At 45.5% G+C, this 11,970-nt stretch overlaps 3 protein-coding genes across 3 annotated transcripts; 2 read left to right on the top strand and 1 right to left on the bottom strand.

The window, feature by feature from the left end:
• Window positions 1–7,444: 7,444 nt before the first annotated feature.
• On the top strand, window positions 7,445–8,101 carry C8R40DRAFT_1020313 (cell morphogenesis protein N-terminal; the record flags this gene model as incomplete). The annotated part of the gene is made up of 1 exon (XM_046222991.1): window positions 7,445–8,101. A coding segment is annotated over one exon (657 nt), but the record flags the coding sequence as incomplete, so codon positions are not given.
• Window positions 8,102–8,648: 547 nt separating this feature from the next.
• C8R40DRAFT_1040689 (chaperonin 10-like protein) lies at window positions 8,649–9,590 on the top strand (the record flags this gene model as incomplete). The annotated part of the gene is made up of 3 exons (XM_046223934.1): window positions 8,649–8,994; window positions 9,100–9,327; window positions 9,388–9,590. Coding segments are annotated over 3 exons (777 nt in total), but the record flags the coding sequence as incomplete, so codon positions are not given.
• Window positions 9,591–10,092: 502 nt separating this feature from the next.
• Window positions 10,093–11,209, bottom strand: C8R40DRAFT_1182015 (armadillo-type protein; the record flags this gene model as incomplete). Its single annotated transcript, XM_046232960.1, has 3 exons — window positions 10,093–10,298; window positions 10,353–10,961; window positions 11,108–11,209. 3 exons carry the CDS (start codon window positions 11,207–11,209, stop codon window positions 10,122–10,124), a joined length of 888 nt encoding a protein of 295 aa, XP_046088378.1. The 3' UTR covers window positions 10,093–10,121.
• Between the last annotated feature and the right edge of the window lie 761 nt (window positions 11,210–11,970).

Below are 11,970 nucleotides of genomic sequence, written 5' to 3'. Positions count from 1 at the left end.
GACAGGTTTTCAGATACTTCAACCTGTTTTCGGCAAGTCCTTATATCACGCTGTTGCCGATGAGATAGACCTAGGGTACTCAAGAGAAGGCGTGCAGAGCAGGATGGCGGATATGTATATGATTTTCCACTTCTGGCTTTCCTCCATGACGAACTCATAATTGAATTGCTTATGAGGAACTGTGGTTAATAAAATGATTGCACGTAAGGAAGAATAAATCTGACCTTTGTGAGGTTCAACTGCTGTTTGGGAGTGGGAACCACGTCACAGAACAGGAGCACTCCATGTTATCGGTACCTCCACACCCCCAGAATACTGATAAATCAGTGCAATGAGGGACATGAGAGTTTGTATGTTTGTGAAGTCTGAAGAGAATGTAACAGTTAAGCACGACAGAGCATGAAGAATGGAAGAAAAGTATACAATGAGATAATGGCTGATAATTAACGGGAAGTTCCCGTTATCTCAATGTATTTTCCTCACTTCAAGAGAGGAAAGGAAACAAGGGTAACAGCAGTCATGCTATAGGAGCCACATTAAAGAAGGGCTAATCGGTCCAAGCAAGGACCTGCGAAGGAATCAGTCGGGTCCAAGTATCAGTTTGGGGAGAACAGCCCTCGTAGACTTGTAGTGTCTTGAGATTAGCCTAGAGAGGAGAGTAGTTAGTAGTAATAGAAAATAAACACTTAGTGTTGGACACAAATCGTTCACGCAACGATTTTACAGTTCACGATACACAGTGAGAGTTACACCAAAAAGGGGAATAAATTCGTTTGGTAAGTACATCTTGATATTTGACTCGGGCGGCCACACGTTCTCTTGTGTCGCCCGACGTCGTACATGCCAATCAGAAATATATATAACATTTGATAAAGAAAAGAGTCCGTCGAAGGTGAATATCACTAACTTCCCAAAGCTTCCAGCGCGTCCGAATGCGACTCGGGATTACACACAAGACTGGTTGACCGTACCGCTCGCCTACGACCATCAGCGAGGACAATTGGGTGGCTCAAGCCCAATGCCTGGTATGGGTGTGCTCCGAGGAAGCAATTCGGCGGCCTTGGCAGTTGGTAGGCATCGTGATGCGGGAGGGGGAAGAATGATCAAACAAAGTTGAGAGAGAAAAAAGAAAGTGAAAGCATAAGTATAGTAACGTACTGCAACCCAATGATCCTACCCAAACACTCCCTCCAATGATTCTGAATCCCGAGCTTGTTGGATAGAGTACCGCGTTGAATAATTGGCGAAATGAATATTGTTGAAACGGCGAGGAAACAAAACCAAAACCCGACCGTCAGATCGTGATAAGCTGAATGTGGCGCAGCGGGCTGACATTGCGTCGAAAAGGGAAGAGTGAGAAGTATGAGAGGAATAAGAGAGGGACGAGAATGAGATGATGGTGGTTGAAGAAGAAGAAGGAAAGGAATTATGTAACAGTCCGGAGTGCAATACAAATAAAATAAAGTATGGTTGAAAATGTCACGAAGCGGCAGAGGCGGAGTGACTAGCGGAGCAGGAAGCGGGGTGACTAAGCCAGGCAGTGAGGCGGAGCAACTAAGCAGGTGAGTGAGGCGGAGCGACTAAGCGGAGCGGAGGCGAACTGGTCCCAGATAATGACAGAGATATATTGAGTATCGTAGTCATAGGTAATAATAAGTAAGCACATACCTGGTCCCAGATAATGACAGAGAGGTCAAGATAAGGGACCAGGCTGTGGAGGGTTGGCTATATATACATAATCTAGTCTGCGAGAAACAACAATGTAATACTGTACAGTTCAGGGGCAAGGAAGGAGGCGGAAGCCGATAGAAAGAGAAGGTGGGTCAGGTGGATCAGTAATAGATAGATCAGTAATCGATGGAGATTGACAGCGATGGGATGATGTATTGTACAAGTAAAGGCGTCGAGACGGTGAGAAAGGGAAAATGATAGGGGCTGCGTACTTTATGACAGAAAAGGTATAAGAGGTGTGTGGCTACCAACAAAGCAAGCCACACTCCCACAATGTATATCATCAGAGGTGAACAGTCTGAATGGTCTCGATTCTCACTGGAATCATTCAGGTTATTCGATTGAGTCCAGAATCTTCTCAGGCAAAAAGTCTTTTTTTGTAACAGGAACCTTGTAGTATTATAAATTGCTGAGTACGAGCAAAAGGTGTCGAACATTCAGGTCGGGGTCACTTGTCACTTGTGTCGCCATGAGATCAGTCCAAGGCCCAGAATTTTATGATGAAATTGTCGCTCAGTTTTGTCCTGCACAGACTCGAGCGACATATATTAAAATTGTCAGTGAGTTTCTACCACATTTTTGAGATGGAGCAGAGCAAGGTTGAAGGAAAGAAGAATGAATAATTGCAAACTTACTGTTATTGAGTAGTGAATAGGCCTTGCCTGGACTCATCGTGTTCCCAATCCGGATTAGACACCTCACGAGGCATATGCACGAGCTGGCGGCGATCAATCCAGATTCACTTCTGATTCACTTTGTTCAAATTTTAAGAGATACTCCAACTTCCTTTTCAACGTCAAGCCCAGTGGTAATCCTCTAAGTGACCATAATGTACAATTTCTTCGGCACGGGCAAGGGTCTCTGAATGCGCTCGGTGAATTGTTGCACTGTTTGCGTGGTTCGGCTGTGGGTCACCAAATCAAATCTTTGGCTGAATGGTCTTCTATCAGTTTACGAGTGTCAAGGAAAATTCCAGAGTCTACGGAGAAACAGCTGTTTGGCCCAGGGTACCACGCAGAAGCGAAGGTACTGTCGGAGTCTAGACTTCAATCGCAGAAACTTGATTTGCAAAATCAATTTTTTGCGCCAACCAGTATTCAAAGTATTCACAATCGAGCTACCAGCTGGGTTTGGCTTGAGTAACTCTCGAGTCTATCGTCCTCTGTAACTCCTCTATCCGTCTCATTCGCAGTGGAATACTACCAAGGGACCCGGAAGGAGATTCTCAATCGTCTCGTATCAGGAACTGCAGTAGCAATATCATTCCGGTAAACTGAACTTCTATCTTTTCGCGTCTGTGTAATTTCGCTAACAACTCCATAGTCTTGCAAAATACCTACTCAATATCTCAGTCAGCAAGCCCTGTAATCACTGAAAGAAATTGCATTCGTCCACCGAATGGACTCATATAAATACAAGTAATGCACAACGACTGTCCCCAGCACTTCAGCAATGACTCCACTAATTCTTGTATGTCACTTTTGTCCTGCAAGAGAAATCATACACTAGCTCACGTCCCTCTGACATGTTCAGGTAACTGGCGGCACAGGCTTTCTCGGCTCGCATGTCATGGCACAACTCTTGGAGAAAGGTTATTGTGTCCGATCTGCAGCTCGGTCTGCTACCAAACAACGAAAAATATTTCCAGATAACCCAAATCTCGGGCCACTAGCATTTGCAGTATCACCTGCAATGACATATATATTTGAGTAACTGCAGTGCTACTGCATGTCACTGCATATGTCACTGCAGGACTACTGCACATGTCACTGCATTTGGTACTGTAAATGTTCTGTGCCCTGTACTGTGTACGGCATCATCCGAATTTGGGATAAGTACTCACGGTTCCGCTACGGGCCGCACGATTTTTGAAAGTTCGACAACAAAGTTGAGATATCTACATCTGCCAAGCCAAAGCTCGAGATTGTGTAAAACTGTAAACATGTTCCATAACAAAATCATGGAACAGGTAGGCGTTTGACGGCAAAGGCAATCCTACTTTTGGGTCTCTTGATCCTCTCGCAAGTTAGCATGAACTGCGAGATTCTTGACAACGTCGTTTCGAACTGAATTATGTAACCTTCGGACAGGGATAGAAAGTCAATGCAGATGTATCAATTTGATTCGAGATCTCCTCGAAAGACCTGCTGTACCATATATACTGGATATTATGATAAACTTGTGTACACAACTTCATCTGCAAAACCTGTATTTTCGGCTAAGGGTCCGAAAGTGGTTGAGAGCACTTCCCAGCAGTGAAAGCACCCAGAGCATGTTGCTTTCAGTGCTTTCAGCACTGGGATCTGCTGGGATCTGCTCTCAGCCCTTAGCCAAATATCCAGGTTTTGCAGATGTTATCTCAGTGCAATAGCCGGAGCTTACAAAGGATGAGGCTTTTTATAGTGGGAGCTTCACCTTGGTAAGCGAAAGGAAAAAATTGTACACGAGAGTTAAGTATGGCACATCTGTAAAACCTGGATTTTCGGCTAATAGCTGGAGAGCAGCTGACAGTGCTGTCCAGCTGGGAAAGCACTCCCAGCAGCTGATCAATACTGCTGGGAGTGCTTTCAGTGCTGGACAGCGCTCTCCAGCCAGTATCCTTGCTCTGGCGAACATCCATGTTTTGCAGATGCATTCTATCTTGGTTGCGAGTATGTTAACTGGGTCGTTGTGTATAATAAGTTGGCCCATGTAGAAAGTGCGAATGGGTCCTGACACTACTACGAACGTCCCACTGAACTGGCCAGAGAGTGCGCCAGATTCGAACGGTGCCGGGTGGAAGTCAAATCCTACAGCCTGTATCTGTGTATGACTTGGGTTGATAGTGAGAATGAACCCGGTTTGAAACTGGACAGATTGTGTCAATGAATGATGGATTGAATGACAGGGAGTAATACATACTATCGATTCTGGTCCAAATCCTCGACATTCAATGGAGGCACCACATCGCGCGTCAAAAGTCTTGCAGCACGAGCACTGAATACATGGCGCTTTCCATGTACGAGTGAGCTCAAATACAAGGAGTCACGATTTTAGTTTATGCATGAAGTTGCTGATCATATTAATCACTGTGGGTGAACAGTGATCGTCATGATCGATATTCCGCCATTTGGTCTTATTTTCTTGTCGAACGCGTTTATAATTATCACCTCTCGCTGTGTGCTTGAGAGTGATTCAAACGGCCGGAGTGTCAAATCTGTGAGTTTTCTATGTCTAGCTTAGTATGTAGTGATGCAGACTGTGCAGACTTAACCACTTCCACTTCTACTGTGTGTTGAGTAATCGAATTCCTGTCTTCGAGAGTGCTACATTCCACTGCTCTGACCTAGGGGACTGTTGGTGGTCTGTAGGCTAACGGAATGTCCAAAGGAATTCAAATTACAATTCCCGGTGAGTTGAGCAATCCAACTTCGTATTGTCTTCCTTGTTTATTCTTCTTCAGATTTTGACGATGAGGACTATGGCTCTTCTACAATACCATTTGGACGTTCCGCTGGCAATTTATTTGGAGCAAACTCTTCCGGGTTCAGCAGTGCAGGAGGTGTTGGAGGAACCAGCTCTGCGCCAGATTTGCCTACTTCAATAACACCATTAGCTTCTGCGTTAGATGGAACTGAAAGAAGCTTTTTCAGCTCTCACAACAGAGGCGATTCCATCACCACTATTGAGTCGGCTGCTTTTGGCTCTACACGTTTCCCCAATTATCCCCAGTCAGCTACCTCTTTCAGCACCTTTACTCATTCTCCTCAGCCATCAGTAACAGCGTCCAGTGCAAGCTTCAGTAAAAAATCCTCCTTTGCCTCCTTTCGCAATGCCTTTAAAAACGGGAAGTCCAATGAACTTCCGCCAGTTCCTCAGCTCGACCATTGCGTGTTCAAGAACTCCTTCAACAGATCCACGTCGTCTTTGAACAGCTCCTCTATTGGAGTCACTGCAAAAGGGGCCATCACCACTAGTCCACCTTTTGGTCGACCACCTACTCCTGGTTCCGTCAATACGAGATACGGTCGCGCCAAAAAGAGTCATGCTCAAGCTAAATTGTTTCATTCCCAGTCCGGTTCCATCTTCCACGCATCTGATGGTGGTAGTGAAGGCCATGGTATATCCTCGTCCCCTCCTCCTGTACCTCGCGTGCCGTATATCTGCAGTGAAACTCCGGACTTTGAAGACAATAAGGTCGTCATGGACCCCAAAACACTATCGGATTATGCATTGCACGCTGTCTTTATACGGTTTGCCTCTTCTCCCGAATCCAAGATTGACGCATTTTTGCGGCAACCACTTGAACAAGATCCGCTTCTTCCTGAGCTTATAGGGCCTGACGTCGACCCCAAATTGGACGAGACACTTCTTTCGCTCAGGCAAATAGCGCAAAAGCATACAAAGCCGGTCATTAACTCTATTCTTCGGTGGAGGCGAAGTCAAGTGGAGAACGTAGGCTCAGACGTGATTCGGTACCATATGTCACATTCGCCAACGGGAACAGCATGCGTTATACGAACACACGACGTACCCGCGCTCTTGAATGAACGCAAAAATCTCGCTGCTATCTACATCATGTGTCGCGCACTCGACGCAGTGGTAAAGACACTTTCAAAAGATGCAATCGGCGAGAATTTAGGATACTCGCTAGAGAAACCGACCTTCGATCAGTTTCAAAAGCCTGAGTTGAAACTCCTCATGCAGAGCACAAATCATCGGACAAATGCAGAGCTTTCTGCTGCATTGTTAGGACATCTGGCTAATATCAGGTACGTCGTAGCCCTCATTGTAAATCAGAGGACTAGGGGGGCGGTGTGGATAGGATAGGATAGGATATAAATTATACTGGCGAGGTCCGATTCCCTGTAGTGGTGGCATCACACAAGTTTCGCACTAGAATCTTTGATATCCGCAAAGTCTCTAGTTCGAACACTGCCCTGGCATATGGTCCTCGTGCCCAAATCAGCACCACAGGGAGTTATAGTGGGTAGTCTTCACCTAATGACTTGATTAGGCTGGTTGATAGTCCCACACTACTTGCTGCTGGGAAAACTGTACCAGGTCCCAGTGTGCGTAAATGCATTCTTCCTTGGAGTTGATCATTCCGGGACTGTTACTGACCAATCACAAGGTCATTGATCCTTGTATCAACCTGCGTAGACCTTGGAGATGATGGCTTAGTGCGGCTGGCTATATGCCAGTGTGTCGGCTGCCAAGGCTCTGTAATAGCGCTTTCGCTGAAACTTTGATTCACCTTTTGCACCCTATAGGAAAGGTTCACATGTTCGGCTTATTTTTTCGTTCAAATTTCAAAGTTCACGTCAGACTGCTCAAGCTGAAACCAACTTTCCATTATGGGGCAAGGCTATTGAACTTATTTATCCTAAAGCTCGTGATATGGCAGCCAAACCACGGTATTGGAACGTCGCCTTTCCGTTAATGATTACCAGCCTCTGTGTCGCTCCGCAAGATTTCTACCAAAAACATTGGGTTGCTTGCTTTGAGGTTTCAATCCCCAAATTGAAGGTATCCACTTACTTCATGTGTATCTACCACCGCTAATTCGCTGCAGGAAAAATCTCTGCATATACCGGTTCTCAATGGGATGATGCGCCTCATTTGGACTTATCTATATCGTTGCCAAGAATCCCCTTCGACTACCACGACCAGATTGGAAAACCTGTTGAAGCACTTTTTCCCACCGAATAGGACCACCATCTATGCAAACAAAGATCATCTCGAGCCCTTTATCTATATCGTTCATTTCGTTCTTTCACGGCATTTTGAATTCGGAAGAGACTTATGTTTTGAGCTTATACAAGAATCGTCCATCAATTCGGCTTATCAGACTAAAGGAGGAAGTCTTGCTCATACCTTCGCATCCAAACGGCCATTGATTGCCACTCAAGCTATTCTAATGACATTGCATGGCATGGAAAGGGACTCTTCAACACCTAGCTGGCTGACCACTGTTGACTTTTTTGAACCTTCTTGTTGGTCCGACTATCCTACTTCGTCCGATATCCTCCCTGCGTCCATCTTATTGCGTCCCGGAATGCAAGACTTTTTTGATAGATATGGTTCCGCGCTTGCCAATATTGCTAGTGCGTGTGGGAATGGTGTTGGTCGAATGTCGATCTTCGACGAACAATGGTCCTGGGCACGTTTGAACCCTTCTTATGAAGAGTCGCACAATTATATTAGGCAAAAACGCCTCGAGGTTGGAAACGTAGGGTATCCGACGAATTTGATATCCCAAATCAACCTCTTGCAGACTTGCTTCATGTCATGGCCGAGGTGTCACCATCCTTCCTTGCCTGTAGCCGAAGACGTTGACATGCTTTTGCAAGGCGTAGTCCATGTGGAACCATCCATTGGGGATGTTGCATGTGAAGCACTCCGACTTATCTCTCTCCATTCAGTTTCTATTTTCTATGCTCATATTAATTATAGTTGCATTAATATACTTATATAGAGGGCACTTGCATATATCCCTTCAATAATGGACCAATCATTATCAAGGACTTTCTATGTGCAAAAGTTTGTCTGTCTCCCAGTTGAACCTTTTTAGCTGGCCTATGCCTACCTATACGTCGGATTCCATCCTATCCCGTCAGTGATTAGGGAAAGCCCTTGTTCAGTCTCCTTTACTGGTTTGATCCCTTGGATTTCTAGATGCAATTTCGAAGCCTCCATCGACCTCGATGGGGTCAGTTGTACTTCAACATAATTTTGAACTCTGCCGCAAACACGGGAATACTACAATACTGTTCAAAAGCGCTTCCCGTTGTGTGTTACCAAATAGCGGGACCAATGTGGCACATAAATAATTGTCGTCTTTCAGTTTCGACGGTTACCGCTGGCCCTCATTCCAGTATACTTCACATCCAGACTATACACGATGTTGACTGAGTATATTATTCCCCAAACTCAGTGCTGCTGTGATAGAAGAAGCCGGAGGTGAACTGAAAATCAAGAAGGATCACCCTGTCAAGAGGCCAGAAGAGCTCGCGCCTGGAGAATACCTTGTCAAGCTCGAATGTTCTGGTTCGTGTTTTCCTCGCGCTCGTCGATGCCACAGTGATTTGCATGCTGCACTCGGCGACTGGCCCGTTCCCCCTCGCCTGCCTCTTATTGGAGGACACGAAGGTGTCGGAATCGTTGTTGCGATTGGTAGGAATACCGTTGACTCTCCTGTCAAACTTGGTGACCGCGTTGGAATCAAGTGGGTTGCAAACAGCTGCCTGAATTGCGAACAATGTAGAAAAGGAAGAAAGCGGAGTGAGTATCCTAGCTATAGACCTTACTTGGGTTGCCCATGTTTCTTTCTGTTTCGTTTTTTGCGAATCATCCTTTCAACTGCTTTTGATACTTACTTTCGAATAGACTGCGCCAAAGCCCTATATAGCGGTTACGCCATTGATGGAACTTTCCAGGAATACGTTGTATCATATGTGAATTACGTCATGCCCATTCCGAAGGGATTCCCTAGCGACGCTCCTGCTTCTGTCCTGTGCACAGGAGTGACAGTCTACCGCGCTATCAAGAACAGTCAGACAAACCCTGGTGATTGGATTGTCATTCCCGGTGCCAGAGGAGGTTTAGGACATGTAGGTATGCGCTACACATTTTCACACATTTTATCCGTCAAGAATTGTCCCTCAAATTGCTTAGCTGTCCAGTACGCTCGTGTCCGCGGTCTTTGTGTGATCGCCATTGACACTGGTGTTGAGAAGAAAAATTTGTGTCTCAAGCTTGGAGCAGAAAAGTGGATAGATTTCAAGGAAAGTAAAGATAGCGTCAAGCAAGGGCACAGAACATTTGCAGTACCATATGCAGTGACATGTGCAGTAGACCTGCAGTCACATATGCAGTGACATGCAGTAGCACACAGTAGCACTGCAGTTACTTAAATATATATGTAAATAGATGCACTGCAGTGGAATGCAGATACCATGCAGTGACTGTCACTGCAGGTGGTACTGCAAATGCTAGTGGCCCACGACTGATGCCATTGGCTGTTACTCAATTGTATTGTTTCCCTCAAGACATTCTCTCCGCAATGTTTTGTACCAGTTCGTACCTTTCTGAATCTTTCATCATACGGTCCCTTTGGATAACGAATACAGTGCCTACCTACATGGGCCCACGTAGGCCTACATATAGCAACAGCTCTGCAGTGTGCTGAGGATGCGCTGTACTCTTCTTGTTCAGATTTGGTTCTGTCGGAAGTCGCTGCAGTGAAATGCATTGCGACGCCCAGGACACTCCGGGACAGCCTTCAAAGCATATTATTACCGGACCTGACGAGTGTGATAAAACCAGATTGCTATTTGGACTTCTCAACCCACACGATCTCTATATAAACGTTTCTCTACTTGTTGCCAGTGACACTCGTTATGGCCATATTACATGCTTTCGCAACTTGCAAAGCTCTTTAGAACGGTGATTCCACCGGCATTCACAATTTCTTTTCGAATAGCAGAGCCGCCGATATCCCCGGAAGACCGATGGCGAGAGCCAGTTTGATGAACATCATCGGCAGCTGTACGCAACGCAGTGAGCAGCCAGTCGACCACCCCAGCCTATTATTCAAAAGTCAGATGGTGGAATAGAACAGATACAACTGCTTGACCGACCTCCACTAAAGTCTGCCGAATCTTTCTGCTCCATTTGGCACAGCTGAACCTTTGAACAGTGAAACCGAGAAAACCAAGGGCTTGTAAATTTTCGGAGGTAAGTACCGTAGGCAGACGAGCAAGCCCTTTGGCAACATCGGCTTCGAGAAGTATCCTTGCCATATCACTGCTGTTTGGTCGCATGAGACATCCGACGGCTCTTGCAGTCCAATGTAGAACGTTGGGGTCGGTCGAGGTGTTAAGATGATGGACTATGAGCTCCATACAACCGGCTTTGGCCAAATATTTCGCTAATTTGATTGAACAAGACATTCGTGCAGTGGCGTAAAGACTGGCGCAAAAATGGTCTGGATTCTGCCTTGGACTCTCAGTACTTTGCCATAGATGGGACACGATGAAGGGGATGATATCCATGGCGGCGAGAAAATCAGCTGTTGCGTCATTCTGAACTACTGTACTGAGACAATAGACCGACATGCTGATCAAGTGCATGTCTCCAATAGCATTTTGCCTGAGAAGGACAGATACAATATTAGTTTTGATCAGTCCTTGGGCAACCTCCGGGCTACGACATATCCTGAACAGACACCAGACAGCAAGGAGAGATATCTCGTTGGATATGGTCGATTTGCAGAGTTCGATCAGCGTCAATGTTGTGTTGGTCCGGTATTATCATGTTGACGCTGATAGAGTCGTACTTATTGAATGGTGGGTGCTATATGACTTTCATCGAGATCAGATAATCAGAAAGGAACATACGCGAGAGTGCCCAAAGTGATGAGAACAATCTCAAGCCCTTCAACCTCAGCGGCGCGAGTTTTCAATAGATGTATCAGTGCAGGGACTGCACCAGCCATTACCAGCTTGTGCGCTTCCTTATAGGATTCTGAAGCAGAATGGTATATTTTGGCAACGTATGAATCTATTGCTTCCGCATTGCGACTGCTATTCAGCTCAGTTTGTAATGCACTGATCAGTAAAACTGCAATAGTTCGCCCTATGATAATCGGCAGTGGTTGAGTTGAAAGATAAGGGGGGGAACTTCAATTGTCTACCTTTGGTACTCCTGGACCTACTTGATTCAGTGCGAATTGACACTACGTTTGAAAAGGATTCAACCTGTCGTCCAGGATTGTATGGCCTTTGACTTACAGCTATTACCGTAATTATGTGGAATTCGATTTTTTTGAAAAGTTGTAAGGTTGTGTTTGGCATCACCTTCTCTTAGACGTGCATCTACACTTTCATTGATATTTGCGCGTTGTCGACATCGTCTATTAGCTCAGTCCCTATGTCGAGCTCAGATGAGAATGAAGAGGACACCACCTCGCATGAGACAGAAGTTACAGTATCTCTGACTACGTATACACTTACAAAGCCCAAGACGAAAAAAGCAGTAGCTGTCTTGAAAAAAGATACTGGCACACCGAAAACAAAGTCAATCCAGTTTGCATTTATAGCAAATGAGGATAACCATATCTTGCTGATGAACACCCTTCTCACAACAATGGGACTGACACAATACAAAGCAACTAAAAAGAGGCCGTTCTGTATGAAGATGGCAATCCCACCCAAAAAGACGTATGTTGCCCTTGCATTCATTCCATTTTGGGGTTTT

This window comes from Lentinula edodes, assembly GCF_021015755.1.
Source record: "Lentinula edodes strain Le(Bin) 0899 ss11 chromosome Unknown C8R40scaffold_10, whole genome shotgun sequence".
Classification (NCBI taxonomy): Eukaryota; Fungi; Basidiomycota; class Agaricomycetes; order Agaricales; family Omphalotaceae; genus Lentinula; species Lentinula edodes.
This window is presented reverse-complemented; position numbering and strand designations above follow the sequence as displayed.